The sequence below is a fragment of the Eptesicus fuscus genome, chromosome 11 (assembly GCF_027574615.1).
Source record: "Eptesicus fuscus isolate TK198812 chromosome 11, DD_ASM_mEF_20220401, whole genome shotgun sequence".
In the NCBI taxonomy this organism is placed as follows: Eukaryota; Metazoa; Chordata; class Mammalia; order Chiroptera; family Vespertilionidae; genus Eptesicus; species Eptesicus fuscus.
Genome location: NC_072483.1, coordinates 65,954,683 through 65,977,228, shown reverse-complemented (window position 1 = coordinate 65,977,228; position 22,546 = coordinate 65,954,683). Strand labels below are relative to the sequence as shown.

General features: G+C 41.7%; 1 protein-coding gene across 1 annotated transcript in view; it reads right to left on the bottom strand.

Moving 5' to 3' along the window:
* The window catches only part of SPHKAP (SPHK1 interactor, AKAP domain containing), an 83,151-nt gene that overhangs the window by 4,458 nt on the left and 56,147 nt on the right, over window positions 1–22,546 (bottom strand). Inside the window, exons 5-12 of the mRNA XM_054723361.1 lie at window positions 21,008–21,142; window positions 18,644–18,899; window positions 13,563–17,328; window positions 7,115–7,300; window positions 6,252–6,278; window positions 4,732–4,818; window positions 2,610–2,662; window positions 2,334–2,518 (exon numbers count right to left, since the gene is read on the bottom strand). Coding sequence (XP_054579336.1) covers window positions 2,334–2,518; window positions 2,610–2,662; window positions 4,732–4,818; window positions 6,252–6,278; window positions 7,115–7,300; window positions 13,563–17,328; window positions 18,644–18,899; window positions 21,008–21,142 — 4,695 coding nt within the window. The remainder of the gene's footprint in view (window positions 1–2,333; window positions 2,519–2,609; window positions 2,663–4,731; window positions 4,819–6,251; window positions 6,279–7,114; window positions 7,301–13,562; window positions 17,329–18,643; window positions 18,900–21,007; window positions 21,143–22,546) is intronic.

Here is a 22,546-nt window from a genome sequence, read left to right as displayed (position 1 = left end):
ACTGAGTTTGAGAACCATGACTAAAGGATTCAGTTCAAAAACACTTTTTACATTTATAAGCCAAGAGACATTATCTATTATGGACTGAATGTATCCATGTGTTGAAACCCTAACCCCCCAGTGTGATAGTATTGGGAGGTGGAGCCTCAGGGACATAAATAGGTTTAGATAAGGTCTTAGGAGGATGGGACTCCCCTGGTAGGATTCATGCCCTTATAAGATGAGGAAGAAACACCAGAGCCTTCTCTCTCTGCTGTGTGAGGACATAGCTAGGAAGAGGGTCCTCCCCAGCAACTGAATCTGCTGGTACCTTGAACTTGGACTTCCCAGCCTCCAAACTGTGAGAAATAAAGTCTGTTGTCTAAGCCACTCAGTCTATGGTATTTTAAAGCAGCCCAAGCTGACTAAGGCTGTATCTAATTCTTCCTTGGTTTCCCTTCCTTTGCTATGCACTTCTTCAAAACTGAGACTTTAAGGTTGATGATATTGAGAAGTCAGTCACTATCATCAACATTTTCTCTGTTATTCTCCTTCCCCCACTTTGTATGTAAAATGAAATAAGCAATTAGAGTTGAGGCTCCTCCTTTTCTGACCCCTACTTTCCTAGGAAGGTAAGCATATATCTGTTTCCTCCCTTTCCTCTGTTCTATGCACTGCTTCCAAGAAAAGAAAATAATCTCAAAGTAGGCTTAGTAATGAGAAAGGCACTTGGTTTACTGTGAGGCTGGTCATTAACTCACTCCAGCTCACAGGGCCTCATTGCCTTTAAACAGAAGAAAAAGAGCAAACCATCAATGATGCTTTGGATCCAAAAAGCAAAACAATTAGTCAGTTGGTGTTATTTTTTTTAACCACCAGCTTTCATGATTCTTTTTTCTGTCTTAAATAAAGTGGATTCAGTTGAACTGATGTCAAAGTCATTGTGAATTACATTTACAAACTGTTTTAGATCATCAGGTGTCAAGGTTCTCAGCAATCTCTGCCTTGGAAGTTAGCATACTTAAAAACCACCTCAAATTCAGCCTCTCCTTCAGGGTATTTCCTATGAAAGATGGTCTCAAACTCTAGTGGTCATGGGAATCACTGCGGGAAGTCATTAAAAATGTATATTTTTGGGCCCCACTCTTAGAAGGAGCCTAGAAATGTGAATTGTAAATAAATGTCCTAGGTGATTCAGTACATTTGACACACGGTGTAAAATTTACTATTTCAGTGTGTTTCTCGTCTCCGTTGTATAGAATAATTTTCCTTCATAGTTCAAGGTTGGTCTTTACAACTTGAGCCTCTCTTGTCCTTCCTACCTTGGGTCCTTCTGGAACTAGAATGGAAACCCCAAGAGGGCAGGACATTTTGTCTCTTTGTTTTCTGTATCCTTAGAACCTAAAACAGTGCTCAATGCATGTTTAATGAATATTTTGAATGTACGACTGTTGTTTTTTTGTTAATCCTCACCCAAGGATATTTTTTTCATTTTTTTTTTTTTAGAGAGAATGGAAGGGAAGGAGGAAGAGAGTGAGAAAGAGAAACATTGATGTGAGAGAGACACATTGACTGATTGCTTCCCCCATGTGCCTGGGCAGGGGATCGAACCTGCAACCCAGGCACATGACCTTGACAAAGAATTAAACCCATGACCATTTGGTATACAGGCTAGTGCTCTAACTACTTAGCCACACAGTCCAAGTTTGAATGTATAACATTTAGTTAGAGTTAGCATTTTAATAAATGTACAAAACAAAATGAAAGTTTGAAAATGAATAAATCATTTATCAGAGAGGAGTCACCGTACACTGGGCACCCAGAATGTTTGGAATTTAGCTTTTGAGTTGAAATATGGCTGGAATTAGTTTCAAGCTGGCTTTATTTATTTATTTATTTTAATATATTTTATTGATTTTTCACAGAGAGGAAGAGAGAGGGATAGAGAGCTAGAAACATCGATGATAGAGAAACATCGATCAGCTGCATCTTGCACAACCCCTACTGGGGATGTGCCCACAACCAAGGTACATGCCCTTGACCGGAATCGAACCCGGGACCCTTCAGTCCGCAGGCCAACGCTCTATCCACTGAGCCAAACCGGTTTCGGCATCAAGCTGGCTTTAAATGCTCCCCAACTCCAAGGTCAATGGTGGAAAACATAAGCTGCTTCAGTGTTTAATCATGATCTCCTCTGCCCCTTTAGCCTATGTCTGTATTTTCACAAGGCAGGAGGATAAAGTTGGAAATACCATAAGGGAGATATGTTAGCTAAGTTAATTTATCTAAAACAAGTCAAAATTCACACAAATAGGGACTAAGCTTCATTGATATCCACACACAGAACACGATACCTTTTCAATCCTGTTTTCCTGAGATTTCTTAAAGTAGATGGTCGGGATCCCGAGCTCAGAGGCAGCGATCCACTGCAGAATGGCGCGAAGCTCAGCATCAGGACACTCTGGCTCCAGGTCGAAGTTGATCACCAGCATGCTCCCCTGGCGGCTGGCGGCTCCCACAGGTGCTCCAGAGGCACATTCTGAACACAGACAACCACACAGCCTCATTTCATTTTCCACAGGGAGATCACGGGCCAATTGTGTGTTCAAAATTATGGGAGCGTGGCTTACCCTCTCTGCTTTCTGACTGTCCTTTAAGAATCTCCTTTTCTTCTATTAATTCACTTTGGGAGAAAACAACAGTATATGATTGGTAATGGTTAGGAAGAGTAAGCTGTGCATGGAAGATGAGGCGATGGGTTTTACTGATCTAAAAGCTTCTGAAGTTTTATTCTATGTTTATCATTTTCATAGACTGAAGTGATGCTAGAAAAGTACTAACTGTGGCTGTTATGTAGGTCTATTGAGTCTTCAATAAATACCCTGCCCCTAAAAAATGAAAAGGCCAGAGAAACTGCATGGTTCTGGTGGGGAAAATTAGTCTGGGAGACTCTGAGAGAGGCATCCTCCATTAACCTTCAGAGACTCAAACAGTCCAGGAGAGATGATATTAACTAGTTCTGATTGGAGGATTTATCTGTCTTCTTTATTTTACCTGTCATTTAAAGCATACATGCCTCTATCTTGACACAATGATTTATTTTTCTACACTATGATACCAACATAAATTTGCATTTTAGTCTAGGAAAATATTTTTTCTACATGGTTATAGTTTTTAAATCCAAAATAAGGAAAAAGACAATCAATGAACTGTAGGACTTAAATTGTACAAAATATCTCAATTAGTTGACACTTTTCCTTTTTATCAGGAGAGTGTAGTAAGCTGGAGGTGGTTTAGAATTAGAGATTCATGACTGAAGTGAGTATTTCATTACAGACATATTAAATATTTGAGGTGTTTTTGTATAGTGAGTACTTATGTTATTAGGAAGCACTGAATATAATTCTCCCAAAATGAGAACATATGGCCCAATAGTTAAAAGGAATTAACCATTTTTGGGAAGCCCATGATTGTCCTACATTTTTTCCTGTCTTAAATAAGTTTTCTTTTTATGAGAGAAGATTCCCTCTTACATTTTATGTTATTGCTAAAGTTGAGAGATCTTTGTTGTTCTTACATTCACACCTAATAATTACATAGAAGGATGGTCAATTTCCTCAGGGTCTAGATTTCTGTTAGATCTCTATGTGAGTGACGTGAAGTGAAATGACAGATGGTAGGTACAGCTTCTGCTCTTACAGAGCTGAATGATGCTCCTATGGGTGGTGGTAGGATTGGTTTTACCCTGAATTCATACAGTCTGTGGGATTGTAGGCTCATGCCACAGAGAAAGATAGGAAAGGTAGCTAAACAAATATTTCCTGAAAGAGGAAAGTAAATTTGTCCTCAAATAGTTACTTTTATTTGTTTTGTTTTTTGGTTCTCCTTTTAGAAAACAAACCCAAGTTAATATGGATGTTCATCTCTCCTCATGAATCATTGCCTGGGGGAACAAGAGAGAATGCATTGCCACTTTCAGTCACTAAGGAGTACTCCCACAGGCAGGATACTTGATTAGATAGTAAAGCAAAAATGATTTAGCTTTATGGAGTAGTTGAGAAAATAGCTCAGAGAGCAATTTTTTCCCTATACTTTACTTACATTTTTTGGAAATTTCAGAAATATTCAAATAACAAGCTAAGTCATCATGATAAAAAGTAGATTGTAACTTATTTAATTTTCCAGAAGAATCACAATTCAGGATGTAGTTCTGATCTCATGTTGCTCTCCTTATATTCTCTTAGTGCTTTTCCCCCTTGCTGTTTTAGAAGGTCCTATGGTGTAGGGGGCAGAGTTACTATGTGGGAATGACACATCTTCAATATGGCACCATTTGGTGTTAGGCAAAGCATTTAGTACTGACAATCCCAGGTGTCTACAAGTAAAGGAAAAGCCATCACACTTGGTTGGCATCACATGTTGGTTGGCATGGTACAATTTAAATGGAATTTTTGCTTCTCGGTGTCCAGTTAGGTAAAATGACATATACTTCTAATTGAATGGATGAGCTTGATTTGAAATGATTATATCATAGAGGACAGATTTGAAATCTAGAAAGGAGGTGATGGTAGGCTAGGGCTATTCTAGGCTTGAGTTCTTGCTCCAGTGACATGGAACCACACATGCCTGGGAACCACGGCAGTACAGACATCATGAAGTCGGTGGTTGGGCACGATCTGAATGATCACAATGGATTGCCAGATGGAATTGGAGTGGCAGTCTCACCATCATTGCACCTCCGTGGCTACTTACTTAATCATGGGAGAAGATGGCATGCTTTCCTGATAAATGTCCAGGTCCATAATGCCAAGACTGCTAGTGGCACTACTGTTGCCATTGCTGACAAAGCAAAAGTTTACATATTAATGCCTGTCTCCACCACCTGGCCACACCTCTGACACCGATCATCTACCATTCTCACGGGTCCTCCCTTTAGTGTTCAGAAGAATATTGCTTTGTGTCTCCAGGACTCCTAAATTGATATTTATTTCGGACCAAATTAGGGGACACATAAAAAAAGACATTTTTGGCTCAAGCCAACCACCATAGATGTTTTCTAATGTCTGCAGTGGTGTTGCATGGGGTAGATCATACTTAGTAGGTGACAATCAGCATGACTTTTTTCTTCCTCATTCTAGTTATAGTGAAGATATTTATCTATTAGCAAAAGACCCATAGAAACTAATATACTTCCGAGAATGCAGTTTGGGGGAGTTACTGGAATGCTGATCTGCCTGCTTTTGACAGTGGGCACATATTCAGGGGATTTTTCTGAGGGACATTCCACAGGATGTATACCTGGCTCATTTTTTATTTTATTTTGGGGAACTGCAGAATGCACACGTACGAAGTTGAAGAATCCCAAGTTTTATAGATTCTTTATCTTAAAATCTTTGAGAAGCAGCAACATCTGCTACCTTATGCATCACGGAGGAGGGACCATGTATTACATCATTGACATAGGTTGCACAATCAACATATGGTCAAGTTACTAGCCTGAAACTTATTTACTGAAACAGTGGAGTTGAGCTAATTTTTAGGTTCTGTCTGTACTTTCAAAGGGGAATGAATCCGATTTCACCGAACCCACTAAGTTTCCTCACACCTTTTCTATTTTCCAATGTCATCTCTTCCAAGTAAGGTTTCCAAAGGGTGAGAGCTGGCATGTTGTAAAGGGACAGACTTCCCTGGGAGCACCATGAGTAACCAACTAGACTCCCTCCATTTCAAATTCCTATCTTGGGTTTTGCCTGGGGTACTGAATATATTCACTGATTGAAATCTGATGACTCAGACCTTGCACTGAAGGTAATTAACCCTATCAACATCTGCTACATCCAAAGATCAAATTCTCTCTCTCTCTCTCTCTCTCTCTCTCTCTCTCTCTCTCTCTCTCTCTCCGTTTTATCTCTACTTTGTTTTTTGAATTTTGAACAAGTTGCTCAATATCTGGAAATTTTCCTAAGTCTGGTAGACTGAACTACCAAAAATAAAACTTTCAAGGATCAAGACACCCAGATGTATCTGAATCCCCATATCAACTGGACTCTGGACAGTCTCCAGTATCAAACAAGACTTCAGGCTGAAACATGGAGATTCTTTTCATTTTTTATCTCATAGAGGGATAGTTTTTAGTTTATATCTGCTAACTGGCTGGGGTCTAATAAAATCTGACCTCTTATTAGATCCTCTCTAGTTTTTCCAGAGCAACAATAGAGGGCAGGGCAGAGAAAGCGGAGGAGCAAACAACACAACAGTGGGGAAACACTTGCCTCATGTAAACCCAGCCTGGGTTGTATCTGAAATACAAATGAACCAGAAAGAAAGTATCAAACATACCAGGTGTAATAGCAGCTCTTATTAAGAAACTAGAGGCCCAGTACATGAAAATTCATGCACTGGAGGGGTGTCCCTCAGCCCAGCCTGTTCCCTCTCACAGTCCGGGAGCCCTCAGGGGCAGAAGGCAACCTGGCAATCAGGGGAAGGTGACACCCCCATCACACCTCTGCTGCTGTCACTGCCGGCAGTGCAAGCCTACGCCGTCCCTGGTTACTTGAGCCTCGGGTGACCCTGGGCGGCTGGGCAGCAGCCATCTGAGGCTTGCCTGCATCTCAGGTGTCAGCTGGGCAGCCACCATCTGAGGCTTGCCTGCACCTCAGGCCAGCCCTGAGCAGCTTGGGAGTTGACGGCAGGTCTGACTGCACTGTGCACCTGCTGCCCTCCCCTGCCCTCCCTGCTGGGCTGAAAGGACTTTGGGACTCTGGCAGGGCTGAGGGGACTGGGCGTTGCCATCTTGTGGCTATGGGCACCACCATCATTGTGATGGTATGATGGTCAATTTGCATATTCCCTCTTTATTAGATAGGATTCACAGTTGTCATCACTGAATACATTAGCTTGGGCTTGCAGAAACAGAAACACAGCTTATTATTAACCTTGGCCAAGGTAATTAAAGCCATAATTGCATATTAAGATAACTCTCAGCACAAATCATGACAGGCAGGCAACCGGACCCAGTGGGAACTTTCTGTTTTTGCACTCTCTATTGGGACCCTTTGCAGAGAACTATTTAAAATTCAGTTCTGAAATATGTGTGAGACCTGTTCCCCTGGGAAGTCAAGTGAAGAGCAGGTACCTCATGGATCGCTCACTGAACTGCAGAAAGCTACTTGTGTCGTCTGGGTTGTCCTCCTCGTTGGCAAGCTGAGACCAGCTGTCTGTGCTCTCCCCACTGCTGATGGGAGGGTTGGGAACCTCATCCGGGGCTCTGCCTTCTGTCGGGACTTCAACCTCTGGTATGTCGCTGGCATCAAGGCTGTCACTGTATAGATGGTGGGATATTATTACCACGAGAGGGAGCATAAGACTGAACTTTTCACAGGACCTCGCTGGCTGCTGTTGAGCATGAATCTCTGCCATACTGAGCAGGATGTTCTTCCACACAGGTGTGGTCTTTCTTTAAGGTCAATACTTCTGCTGGTGCCCTAGGTCCCATATTTGTCTTTTCAGGATAACTCCCCATCAGCCTTTCCCATTTCTTAATCTGTTCTCTTCCTTTGAACTCCCTCCATTCATTTCAAAAACACCTGTAAGCACCTTGGTGTGCATATATAAGAATTATTTAGGGGCAGTGGTATTTGAAACAGAGATACCCAGAGCATCCTCCCCAGAGTTATGATTCAGTGTTTCTGCAGAGAGGCCTGGAAAGCTGTATTATAAACAACCACCCCTGGTGATTCTAATGCAAGTGGTAGGTGGACCATGCTGGGAAAATTACCCACCCCAATATTTGATGGGGCTTTCTCTGCTGGAATCCTTTGAAACTTGGGCTTCAATCTCCAGAGATTTATTTTTGCCTTTGATAAGGCTTTATATGTAGTGCTATTAACCTGAGATTGCTTTAAGGTAAGTTACCAGCTTGGGGGATCTCTGGACTGCCTACATGGTACAAATTAGACCTCTAAACATGCATTAGGACAAGCTGTGGTTATAAATTCTTAGGGGATTTTTTTCCCCCTCTAACCAGAGCCTTAACCCTGAAATACAGATTTTTTTTTTAAAAATCAGCTCCCTTTGCATGTGGATGATTCTTCTTCCTAAATTTTTATTGGAGATAATTTCAAAATATGAAGGCTGGTGTCAGTTCTAAGTCTTAACCATTCACCATTTGCTGGAACCACAGTATAATTTCCCACTTTCTTTTAGCCTTTAGAATATAAACTCGTATATTACTGAAACTGACAAATGCTTCAGGAGCAGGTGCAGAATCAGCTTTAACTCGCCATTTTTGTTTCCAGATCCTTTCATTTTCTGCCCCTGAGATGATGATCCTCCTAATATATAAAAATTCTGGGTCCATCTCATCCACAACGACCAGAGGCTCGACCTAACGCACAGGCTGCGCATGCAGCAGGCTCTGGTGGGTGGAGACTTTTGCCAGTGGAGACGGGGATGGGGGAGGCAGGGCCGGCACTCACACTAACTCACAACCGCACACACGCATAGACACACAGCGCCCACCAGCTCACAGCCTTTTCTCCCTTTCTTTCCCTCCCTCCCAGCTTGCTCTCGGAGGCTCTCTTAGAATGAGGAAACAAAACAGACAGGGCCTGAGGAGGCCTGGATGGAAGGGAGGGCAGGCAGAGGGTGGAGCAGCCCCCACTGGCCCCGCCCCCTCCCAGACGGCAAAGAGGAAGAGGGAGACTAGGAGGTAGGGAGGCCTGGAGGACTGCTGAGAAGAACAAAGAGAGACAGAGACTGGGCGAGATCAGGCTGGCAGGGGAGGGCAGTTAGGGGCGATCAGGCAGGCAGAGAGGTTAGGGGAGATCAGGAAGGCAGGCAGAGGGGTTAGGGGCAATCAGGCAGGCAGGCAGAGGCAGGGATGATCAGGCAGGCAGGAAGGAAGGTGAGAGGTTAGGAGCCAGCGGTCTCAGATTGTGAGAGGGATGTCCAACTGCCGGTTTAGGCCCGATGTGGGATTGGGCCTAAACCGGCAGTCAGACATCCTCCAAGGGGTCCCGGATTAGAGAGGGTGCAGGCTAGGCTGAGGGACTCCCTCCGCCCCATGCACAAATTCGTGCAGTGGGCCACTAGTTATTAACAATAATGTTAAGTTCAGTCTTGTATTTAAAAGGAGGTTTATTATATTAATCCAGAATTTATAATTGATTCATAGTGGGAGAAGTTTTCAAGCTAGCTTGAAATTCAAGTGTGACTTTATATGGCTTGCCCTTATCTACCTTTTAGGTCTCATCTCAAATGCCAGCAGCCATTTTGACAATTAGTTATTTTCTATCACTCTACTCTTTATTTTTGTCTTGTCACACTCTCCAATAATCTACACTAATAAAAGAGAATCATGCAAATTGACCATACCTCCGCTATGCCTATAAGCAACGCCCACCAGCTAATCAGGAGCGAGTGTGCAAATTAACCCAACCAAGATGGCTATGGCCACTGAGCGAGCAGGAGGCTTGGGTTTCCCCAGCAATGGAGGAAGCCAAGCTTCCTGCCTGCTCTGGCTGGTCCTGGCCTCCGCACAAGGCTACAAAGTTTCAACCATAGAAGATAAATAAATTTCAGATACTAGGGCCTCCACTTGGGTCACCAGGGGGTGTGGCCAGCCTAAAAACCACCAAAGGCCCCTCGCCCAGGCCGCTCCATGCCCCAAGAGAACCCCCACCCTGATCCGGGACACCCTTCAGGGCAAACCAACCGGCCCCCACCTGTGCACCTGGCCTCTATCCTATCTAATAAAAGAGTAATATGCAACTTGACGGTCACTCCAACACACAAGATGGCTGCCCCCATATGGTCAAAGATGGCTGCCCCCAAGTGGACACAAGATGGTCACCACAAGATGGCCAGCAGGGGAGGGCAGTTGGGAGGGACCAGGACTGCAAGGGAGGGCAGTTAGGGATGATCAAGCCTGCAGGGGAGGGAAGTTAGGGGTGACCAGGCTGGCAGAGGAGGGAAGTTGGGGGCGACCGAGCCTGCAGGGAAGGGCAGTTGGGGGGGACCCAGGCCTGCAGGGGAGGGCAGTTAGGGGTGACCAGGCCTGAAGGGGAGGGCTGTTAGGGGCAATTAGGCTGGCAGGGGAGCAGTTAGGCATCAATCGGGCTGGCAGGGGAGTGTTTAGGGGTTGATCAGGCTGGCAGGCAGAAGCAGTTAGGGGCAATCAGGAAGGCAGGCAGGCGAGCAGTTGGGAGCCAGCAGTCCTGGATTGTGAGAGGGATCCCAGATTGGAGAGGGTGCAGACTGGGCTGAGCGACACCCCCCCCCCCCCCCCGTGCATGAATCTCGTGCACTGGGCCTCTAGTTTACTTTATAAAGAAATTTTTCATGTATGTTGTTTGTCTTTCCCACTGCTGTGTAAGAGCAATGGGCACAGGCACCAAATCTCTATATTCTCCTGCATTTGAAGCTCCAAGGATAGTGCACATTAATGGGTATCAACTATTAGTTGGATGAATACTATTTTTCTTGAAACTAATATAAATGAATGCACAACATAAAATATGTTTCTAAAAATGTCAGATGATATCAGTGAGTGCAACATGTGATGTTCAGAATCTTAGTTGGTGTTTATACTTTTGGTCTCAAACTATCCAAACATTAGATACTTATTCTTTAATGATCTCAGATAGGGTGGCTGAGTTAAGCACTCATTGCTGCCCAACAATAGAATAATATTTTTTACAGAAATCAAGAACTGGGATACATCACATTATTTAAACTCTTTATAATTGAGGGATAATTCAGGTATTTGGACAGATGTGGTGGCCTAAAATGTAAGTATTTCTATTTGGACATGACTTCCATAATATATTCTGAAGTGGTTAGTTACTCTTTTATAAAATAAAAATGGAAGTGATTTTTATTTCAGTATGTTGAGATTTTATTAAGAATTATGAAAATGTCCCCTAGAGAGCAGCCTAAAAATATCTTCAGGACATGGCACCTCCCCACGTCCAAACAGAATTCAGAGGGAAGTGAGTTCTGTATTTAGCTATTTTGACACATCAAATTTCATGATAACAAATTCTAGATTAGAAAATGTGATCTAAATATGACTAATTTCTTTTCTTTCAAATCCTAGGAAGTTCCTTTTTAATAAAATTCTCATACTATTCATTTGAGAAAATAATCTCCTGGAATTAAGGCAACCCTATACCCAATTCAAACAACAATAACAACCATAAAGCAAACATTTATTGAGTTGTAGGCACTTAAGAATCCTCTTATGACATTATTATATTCCCATTTATAGGCAAGTAAACTGAAGTAGAGAGATGAAGGCACTTGCCCAGGTGACATGGTTAAAGGTTAGTTAGTGGAGTTCATGTTCTATTATTATATTGCTCCTCAAAATAAAAACACACTGAGTGGCCAGATTATTATGATCTCTGAATGCATAATAATCTGGCCACTCAGTGCATAGCCTATATAATGAAAGGCTAATATGCAAATTGTCCCCTCGACCAGGAGTTCAACCAGCCTGCAGGTCAGCCAACCTCCCATGTCCCCTCCCCATGGCCGCCAGGCTGGCTGGACCCCACCCATGCACTAATTCATGCACCGGGCCTCTAATACACACACACACACACACACACACACACACACACACACACACACACACACATATACCGAGTGGCCAGATTATTATGCGTTTAGAGATCATAATAATATGGCAACTCAGTGTATATTTAACATTTAGTAGGCCTTACATTTTGGGAGCAGACCCATCTCTTGAATTTCTAAGGCTGATGATTCCACATTTTTTCCCCTTTCATTATTGGAAAACAAAATCAGAAATCTACATCATGAGCCAAGAGGATTTGTGCTTGGGTCATGTGTGTGAGTCATTATATGGAACACAAAGCTAAATCAGTTGGAGGCTTTAATCATATGCTTTTCCAAAATTTCTGAAAGCCTTAAGGTTGTAGCTGTTTTAAGCACAATATTAGTGACATGCAAGTAAAAATTGTATAATGAATTTTATTTCACTGTAGTGAAAATCACTATTTGATTTGAACCTAAAACCATAAATCTTGTTAAACTAGTTCATGAATGTTCCTTAACTAGGTTACCTTCTTTGACTGAAAATCTTAGCTGGTTTATGATCACTGTGTTTAGGAGACTTTAAGTCAAGCGTTCTCCATTTCCTGCTATCTCAAATTAAAGTAATTCTAAAGAATTACATATTGGCTCTTGCATATCTTTAACTCTTTGATCACTTTTAAACATTTGTAATTCACCATACTTCCTGAAGGTGAATACTATGGTGAAGTATGGTGCTCCTATAAAACTTTGATGACTATTTTCTATAGCTGGAGAATTACTGATATATAAGAACTTGTCTTCTTGGTCAACTTAGCCTATTCTTCATTTGGTTTATATTTGTGTTCTTTTGCTTGTATATTTTCATGCTCTCTTTCCTTCAATTTCTTCCAGGATTTAATCCAATTGGAAAGTTAAGTTCTTAGCACTGAGGGATTGAGAATGAATTTTTTTTTTTTTTTGAGAATGAAATATTTACATGCATCTGAACCACACACCACCCACACCTTGTAATGACATCTTATAATGATGGGGAGCATCAGCACCTAAAGGTGAAGCCCTTTAGCTTCCCTGGTGAGGGTGGGAAAGTACTGGGGACCTCTGAGGGCTGGTGAAATGTGATGAAGGCTGCGTTCAACTTGTTTATTGTAACTAACCACTTAAAAATTACAGTTTCTTTGTGCAATAGGCACATGTCCCTGAAGAGCTATGCAGGCCACTTCTCATCTTATGTTTTCCATAAGATAGAACTTAATTTTTGTTTTTGTTTTCTTCTGTTTTGTTTAACTTTAACTATAGATCAAAAATTATAAATGATACAATGGTCTCATATTTAAGAATCCTCTGAATTTTCTACGAAAAATGGGAGTTGTAAAAATAACTGACAGTTTGTTAAGCAGCCTGAGAGAAATAATTACTTTGCCTCAAATTCCAAAGGTATTATCACCTACATTACAATTTTCTGAAAGAGAAATTGAAATAACAATACTCTAGAGTTGTTTTGCCTCTAATGCTGCCATAATTATACCATGCATCTAAAGGGCCAACACTTGCAGGACACAGTGTTCTTGCAGAGATTTTTAGAACAAGGCAAGAAAGGAAAACTTGAAAGGAGAGGCCTTAGAAAAAATTGATATCAAAGTATTTAATGTCATTTTATAATATTGAAGTTTATTTAAATTTAAAATTTTCAAGTAGATTAATTGGAATATTTTTTCTTTTGCTTGAAAATTGCCATGCGTGAATTTTTTAAAGTAGCATACCATGGGCAATTAATTTTAATGGGGAGAACAATACCCTAGCTCCTCTATTATGTAAATGAATCCCATTTGTTTCAAAAATTTAAAAAAATTACTTCCATATTTCCATTATTATAAGTTCTTCTTAACCCAAGAAAGCCATTTATTGCCTCAGACATTCAGTTCTTGCATCAATAAAATCCCTAAGATTTAGAATAAATATGAATTAAGATGCAAACTCCAGTCCCATGCACTCTTATGGAGTCACACAGATCATTCACTCACCCGTGGTTTTGGCAGTCTTTCTTCTCAGTGTCTCTACCCCTCACCACATCTGGGACTTTTTCGTCGTCTTTCAAATGCTCCTCTGCTTCTTCCAGGGGGCCACACTTGGAAAGGGTGTCTTCAGGTTCACCAACACACTCTTCTCTCTGATCTGTTTCAATCTGAATTAAAGGCACTTCCCTTGAACAAAGTGATTGCCTGGTGTGGTTTATAGAGATACCATCATGGCACAAGGAAGTTTCCTTTTTAGAATTGAAACTAAGAGGAGCAGCTTTGCTTGGAGAGGACACTGGGAGATGTTGGCTTTCAGTAACAGAGTCTTTCCTCTGGTAATCAATAGACTCCTGGACAAGAAGAATTGGTCCACTTTGCACTCTGCTAGAAGCTAACCTGTTTGCACACTTGTCCACTTGCAAGGGAGGGCCACCAGAAACAGGCTCAGCATCAGCCTGGGCATCATCCACTATAATTTTGTTCTTCCGCATGAGGGCCTCGATTGAGTTTGCCCATGTCTCATGAATTAACATGGCTGTGATCTGGTCAGTTCCACCTCTGCGATACAAGCAAGAATCAGATTTGCAGAGCCCCGTTGAGGAAGCACTGCTGACTGGCTGCACGCTCAGGAAATCTCGCTGGTTGTTTTGAGCAAAGCCATCTAAGGAGTTGGCTTTGAGTGGCACATTCACTGTCAGCCTGGCACCCAGGGATCTGCCATCTGGCATAGATGACTGTCTGTAATACAGTGGGGATCGCAGAGAAGGTGACAGTAAACCAGCCGTCCAATCCTGGCTGCTTCGTCTGGAGAAGGCATTATCTTTGTTTTCTCTTTCAATGTCCCTCAGCATGTACTTGTAGAACTCCTCGGTGATGCTCTCTGTGCTGGACTGCTTAGAGGGACAGTTTGACCTCACACTGAGGTGGTCATTTTTCCGGCACACCTGCTGCATAGCCGAGTTCACAATGCTGCTGGCATTCTTGCCTGCATAGTAATCCAGCAGCAACTCAAATCCTCTTCCTTCATTCTCCATCTGATTCACCATGAACCTGGAAAACTCATCGGTGATGCTCTCACAGCTCGATTGCTTGGAGACAGAGCTGGCCCTGCTCACTGGCTGACTTAGGGTGCTCATTAAACCCAGGCTGTTGACATAGGCCCTGGCGTTAGAGTCCTCCTCGGCAATGCTTTCACAGCTGGAGGCCTTCAGCCGGTTCCACCTGTCTCCACTCTGTAACCGATTCCGGGGAAAGCTCTGGGCTTGCCAGACGCCGTCCACCATGGAAAACTCTGTCAGGTTCATGATCTTGGCTGCTACTTCGTTTGCAAAGACATTGACAGAATCTTGGGTGTCCTCAAGGTTCATTGACTCGTCCACAACCCTGTTCATCAGCTTCTCTTTAAGCTCCGGGTGCTCATCTGTTTTCCTCTTGATCTCACTGAGCCGTGGTGGCTTGTGTTTCCTCACAGCGGCCCCACTGGCCTGACTCTCCCTCCTCTTCAAAGATCGGCAGGTTAGGTTTGGGGTAACCAGAAACTCGGTCCCTCTTTTCCATGCACAAAACCAGGGTTGTTTTCCCTTTGAGTTGTCAAGGCAAATTGCTGCAATTTCAGTTGCCATGGAGACAATGGTCTCTGCTAATTCTTCGGCAAAGTCTGTAATGCTGTATACGTCTGTGTGTTTTGCCTGCAGCATGGACTGAGCAGGAAGCAGCAAGTCACTCCCTAACAAAGACAGATTAACTTGAACTTCATTGTTTAGAAGTGAGGCACAATTGTACTTCTCTTGGATGTTGGGACTGAAGCTGTCCTCAGCATCCTGGGAACCGCTGCTGCACTTGGTGGCTGCCCGTGTCCTTTCTCCCTCTGAAGAGGCTCTGCATTCATTCTCATTGTGACTCAGCGTCTGATGAGGGTTTATTATATCCTTTCCCATGGTTCCTTTCAGATATATTTCCTTGGGGAATATTTTAGCAGTTGAAGAACCAGGCATTCTGGGACTACAAGACAATTCAGATTGCAGCATAGGGTTCTGGAAGAGACCTGGCTTTCCTGAGGCCTTGCTGTCTTGCTTTGGAGGCATGTCCTCTACAAGGTCATTGATAACAAGACTAGTGCTACGTGGAGGAATATGTGGATGGCTGCTGGAGTATTCAGTGGCTTTAGTCCATGCTTGACTAGCAGCCTCATCAGGTGGCTGGTTGCTTAGTTCTGTTTCCCTCCATCCAATGGTCTCCTTAGAAAGGAGAGTGGGACATTCACCATGCTGTACAATATGGCTCATCTTCTTGAGTGTGAAGCATATCACATTGAAGAGCAGTTGATTTGTACTTTCCATTAAGATGTCCAGAGTTTCAGATGAATGCGTGCCTTTGGGGTCGATTCTTTTATTTTGCTGGTGAATTTCATCAATGCAGTGCTTCAGAATCAGATTGGACAGAGCTTGTGCCAGTTCATTTCCAAGCGCATTTTCTGAGCACAAGCTCTGAGGCTTGGAAGCAGTTTCCATAATTCTTCTGTTCATTGATTCCATGAGGTCTCCAATGCTGCTGTAGGCATTAGGCCTTATTAAAACCACAGCGGCCTCTTTGAACAATGCCTCTGCAATGGCCTCATTTCCCAGCGCCATGCCCCTCCCTGTTGCTAAATTAAAAAGTGGAGGAATTGCTGCAGAGGACACAGCTGCAGGCAAGAGTCCACTTGAAGCTTCAGGGCACTTCACCTCTCCTGTTTCAGCCAGGCCACAGACAGCGACAGCACTGGCCACCTGCGTCATGCCGCACAAAGCAGATGGAAACGAATATTCGCTGATGGAAGGTTCCTTGAGTACTTGGGATGCTTGAGTCTGCAATAGGTCGTTGCCACCTGGTGGATCGTTGAAAATAAGGGATTCTTGCTCCATTTTTAGTCTTTCTGTGGCCTGTGGACTGGAAATAGTTCCAATCACGGTGGCTGCACAAGCTAATGCTACCTCTAGAGCACTCTGGGGGTGTCTGCTGGCATTCTCTCCAGAGGGGACACCTGAGTTTTCAAAAGAGACTTCCATCTCAGGCCATGTAGAGATGTCTGGCTCAGGGGCAGCATTACTGCCATCGGGACTCTGAACAATGACAATTTTGGGGAGCTCATTCCATGACTGAGGGACCACGATATCTTTTGTGGAACAGCGACGAGGGAGCAGAGCACTTCCTACAGAGACACTGACTGCAGTTTCCTGGGGTAGTGTAGGCTGAGACTGAGATAATCTAATAAATGCATCTTGCAGCACAGATTCTGCTAAATTTGTAGCATACTCGCCGGTTGTGGCTTCTCCATCTTGTATGGGAAGAAGAGAATTTGTTCCATCTTCATGGTCTCCTGGGTCTAACTTGTGGTCATGCTCCATGACAGTGCCACGGACAGAAGGTCCATCTTTCTTAACCACCTTGGAGAAATAAGCATTGCCTGGAATACAGAGTGCCTGCAATTTTTCCACTTGATCTTTAAAGTTTTCTGAATAATAGTAATTTGTGGCTGTTGTCTCATTCCCCACAGTTTCACCTTTCCACTCTGATAGCTTAGCTGATGGATCTAGACTCTGCAAAGTTGTGTCTTCTGCTTCTTTTCCCAGAGATGTTTCTGTGTTAATCAACGACGTGTGATATTTGCTAATGCATTTGTCTTCCAAAGTACAAAGTGACTTTTCCTTATTGTAATCCCATTCCTCCTGAGTGATTTCCTTCGACTTTTTACTTTCCATAACATTGGCTGAGACATTTATATTCTCATAACCTAGTGAAGAGAAAATGAAGAGCACGATTACTTTTTGAATAGCAGGTTCTCGTGAGCCTAAAATAATTATTTTCTAAAAATGCTTTAAAGCATCACATATCCTCCCCACATCCCCAAATAGCATTTGAATGTTTCTTCAAGAAAAATGTTTCTTCAAGAAAAATGAATCTGAAAAGGCTTCTGTGCTTCCTTATGGAATGCTGCCCAACAAAATGGGTGTCAGTGCAGAAAAGAAGTGCAAGCCTTACAGCAGAAGAAGAAGGCTTTTGGGAGCTGACAACTAGTCACCATCCTTCAGGGGCAAAGTAAGACCCAAACTGCATTTATAACTTCCAAGTGAGTAAAGAGGGAAGAGAGAGGATGTTTACAGCAACCTCAATAGTGAGTCTTGTTACAAAAATGTGCTCTGAAGTTTGCATAGGATTTGCCCCAGGGTTAGTAGCAACAATATCTGGGGTATCCCTTCCTAAGGCTAAGAGTCAGGGAGGGAGTCCATTGTTCACTGACCTCCACTAATGAGTCAATAGAAAGAGTGAGTAAATGAGTACTAAGCACTTTCTTGGGTTATTTACTTCTGTCTTCACCATTTGCTCTCTTTAGTTCTTGATTTAATCTTGTGTTGTTTTGTACAGTAACATGCTGTACAGGCTTGTAGCCTAGGAACAATAGACTATAAGGTACAGTGTAGGTGTGTAGTTGGCTATAACATCTAAGTTTGTATAAGTGCACTCTGATGTTAGCACAACAATGAACTTGACTGACAATGCATTTCCCAGAATGCACCCCCCTCGTTAAACAGCACAGGACAATCTCATATCATACTTTTAAATATATTAGTGCTACAGGAACTACTATACTCCCAAGGTCTAGATAAGGGCTCAGAAGACTAAACAAAGACTAGATAGCTGGCCCCAGGTTTCACAGCTTCAAAGAGACTGTTAGGATTCAGGCCAGTCCAACTCAGCTTCAACAAGTAAGTGGCTTTGATGGAAGACTTAGGGAGGTTAACTTTCCTCCCAGTGATAGTCTCCATCTCTTGGCAGTCAGGAGGATTTCCCGTTAAAACACACACATTTTCATCAGAACCCTAAGGCATCTTTAGAGAGAATGGAGCCATCTAGCCATTAAATCTAAGTGCCTCAGTCAGCATCTTCACCAGTTTTCGTATCCTCTTTTCCTCCCAAACTTAGTTAGTGGAGATTGTGATGTGTCATCCAAACTGATATGACCTGAAACTTTTCTAAAATTGCATGTAGACATCTTGATAGGGTGACTAATTTCAGAATGCACGTTTGTTTTATTGGAGAGTTCTCACCGTTCCTGTATTCTTCCACCTCACTCTCCTCCTCCAAGTGCTCAGATGCGGTGAGAAAGTCTTCCTCGATTGAAGACAGGGAACAGTTGGTGTCATCCTCCACCTTCAAGATGTTTGTTTCCAGGTGGAGCTGCCGCTCCTGAACCAATTCCAGGCCAATCAAAAATTTGTTGATTTCAAAGATGATGCAATTGGTACTGTTTGGTCTGTTCCCCCTTGCACACTGGACCAAGCAGATGTCTGGCAGCCAAGGACACTAAAAGTGGATAGAAAAAAAAGGCCTTTATTAGAAAAAGAAATTAGAAAATCATGGACTCTGACCTTTCTTCTTCCCTCAATCTCTCCTGTTAGGAGTGGGGACCTTCAAAATATTTGGAACATCTTCTAGGCTTATTCTGATAAACTGCTTGAAAAAAATTCAAGTGCTATTTGGGAACACAGAGTACCTAGGAGAAAATTTGACATAGGGGAAAATAGACGAGTTGTATGACATATTTTTGTTCTCTTCTATCAAAGCAAAAATTGCCCTGGGCAAAGTTAATCAGGTAAGGAAGTCTTTCTTCAAAGCTATTAAAATAAGGGAGAGAGGCCAGAACTGAGTCAGACCACAACTCCACTGAAACAAAAGGTGATTGGGTTTTTTAAGAGCTGGTGTAGAATTATAGTCTATCTGTGCTCGATAATTGGCTTTGCCCAAAGGAAAACTAAACTTTTTTTGTATCTTCATGATAGGAGACAGTTTTGCAAATTGGAGCAACTCTCACAAAGGCCTAAATTATTTTGTAGGTACCGCAGTCCCTATGTTTTCATACTAGTAGATCAGCTATATTGGGGTAGCACAGCAATGCCAAATCTCATCTTAGTCAACTATTGCCAATACCTGCTGGTTTAGGGATATTCTCAGTTTGGCTGCCTTGTCCCATTAAAAGTTGCTTACCTACTAGTTGAGAAATGGGCACATGACACATGACAGCTAATAGGACACAATGAGACTTTTCCTGGGAGCCACCTGGAAGAGATATTCTCTCTTTCGTACTCAACTTGAATCCAAAGGATATTGCTTCCTTGTGAGAAGAGCTTGTCTGATAATGGGGTATACAGAGGGAAAGCAGAAGAGAGGGCACAAGAGAATACACGCATGTCTGATGACTTTGTTCAAATCCCTAGTATTTAATCTACCCACTGGATTTTTATTTACATGAGACAATGCATTTTCTCTGTGCTTAAGTCAATTTTCTGATATGTTTAATTAGAAATCCCAACTAATAGGCTTGGTCCAGAAATACTCTTAAAACTGAGGTTTATAAGTTACTTTTGGTCATAATGATTTTGCCTAATATAAAAGGAGGGTATTTAGAGCCATTTCTGTGTTCTCTTTTCAGACGATTAATTTTCTCACTAAGGAAATGTATTATTAGATTGACTCCAAGGATTTTGTTCTAGTCTTGCTTAACAAGTTGTAATGGACTGTGTGTAGATTTTTACAAAGCATCAGGAGTAGAGCAAGAAATAGTGGGTGGGCCTCTGAATTTTTTGATAATTTGAAATATTGGAGAATAAATTATTTAAAAATTTGCAGCAAAACTAAAACCCAAGAAAGGACAATTTGAAGAAAAACAAATGCTTATTATCTTAATCTATAGCTTTCACTATAAACATATCTTATTTGAGAAAATTAGCAATCTTTTATACAATGTGCCTTTAGAAATCTTTTATGTATTTTTCTGTAAGTTGATTAAACAATTTGTATATTTTTATTTTTCTTCAGATAAAGAGTATAATAATGATTTATCTAATAACAATGGACAACAGGGTGTTGAATGAGAACAATAATCCTTACTTTATTTTTAGTAACATTCTTTTCTTTTGGAAATTTCATTCCTTGGGACCAAGAAACTCCCTTTGCATCCTGGGGGCTGCTATCTTGTACTTACTACTTGGCTGTTTGGTGCATCCTAGAACTAAAAAACATCCAGAAAGAAGAAACTGTGGGATTCTGGGACCACATAGTATGAATTAGAATTTTGGTGTTATTCTTGTAACAGAAGACAATTCTGCTTTTTACTACCCAGTATATTTTCAGAAAACCAAGCTAACCAATCAATGCCTAGTGTGTCTGTTCTAGTTTAAGTGCCACGTAGCACTATGAACTTGAGTTGATGTAAAGAAAGGTCTGTCAAACTCTAAGTTGCAATATTTCGGAGGAATACAAATGAACTATTAAATACAGAGACGTTCTTACTTTTATGCTATAAGAGTTTATGTGAGGCATCTAGTTGGGATTCATACTGATATTTGCCAAGAGCCAATCATTGATAACATCACTAGGGAATGAGCACCTCATCAAGAGCCTATACTTCTTACCTGTGAAACTTTAAAATCTGCCTGGAGATTTCCAGATGTTAACCCACTGAGGAGGACAATTTCATTTTCTTTTGGTTTTTGGACATTCATGGAGCTGATAAGTTTTGGGAGATCTGGTGAAACGTTGACCAATTTCTGTAGAGTAAGAATCTTCATTAGTTTAGATGATTTATTTTCACTTCCAAAACACTTCCCCAAAACTATTTACTTACAAAAATAATATACTCATATAACTATTCATACTATAGGTTACTTAATCTACTAAATTATTACTAGAAGAGATTGTGTGAAATTGAAGCATAAAGGTTTAGATTGGTAGAAGAGTCTTTAAATATAAAACTTTTAAAAACTGTTAGTACTAAACTTCCAAAAGTTAGCATTTAACAATTGCTGTCACACCACAGGTATACTTAGTAGTTTAGAAATTGTGTTCTTTTAAGTCCTGGGGTAAGAGACTTATTGATTAATAATCATCTTATTTTCTAATAAAGTCAATAATAATACCAATAATAAAATAATTACTAACATTGATTTTGCTCTATGTACTTGGCAATAAGCTAACTGAAGTCTTTACATGTTACATTTTACTACATTTAATTCCCACAACAGGGATTAAGTACCACTATTACATTTTTTTTACACTTATGTAGTCTGAGGCCCAGAGAAGATTAAGACCTCACACAAGTGTATGTAGCTAAGTCAGTGCCAAAGTATCTACTCTTAGCCATAGCAGAAAACTGCCTCAAATCACTCATATAAATCTCCAAACACACAGTTCTTATGATGCCAACTTGCTTTGGCATCTCTCTTTGATGGACACTGAACCATAATCCCATCAAATGAAATTATATGTGCAATTTATTTTAAAACCCTTCCAGTACTACACAGATGAATGATATCTGGAACTTATTGGAAAGCTTCAGATGAAGCATTGTCAAAAAGCAAAAACATTACAAGAGTCCTGAGTAATTGCAGGTCTACTGTTCTGTGATAATCAAGCTGCACATGACATGCTGTTATACATTAAAAGCATTACATTAAATAGTGAGATCAAACCATCTGCAGCTCTGGGCATGAAATGATCATCACACCAATCATTCTTCCCATTGTGTCCAGAGGCTATAGCACAAAGGATGGCATGAGCCTTCAAGTTCCTGTTTGTTGTCAAAGATTTACATCAGGATTCTCACAACTTTGGACGATCTTAGAATATTTAGCTGCTGTAGAGTGTGAAACGTTTGAGCCCCAGGGAAGTGTAGGACTGGGAAAGCAAGGTTGGTGATAAAACATTTGATAATGAAAAAGCAGCAGGAAGCAACAACCCTGAGAGCCAGAGGAAAGGGCTGGAAAAACCTTGGAAAAGCTATCTCAGACAGTGCTTGAGAGTGGAGAAGGGGAGAGAAGAAAAAGCCACTTTAAGGAAATGGTGGGAGGAGGAAGTGCCTGCGTGGAGAGTAGCTCTGTCTCTTGGGAAAACAAGTTTCACAAATGTAAGGCAGGAAAACTGCATGGAAGGTGAAGGAAAGGGGTCAGGGAGAT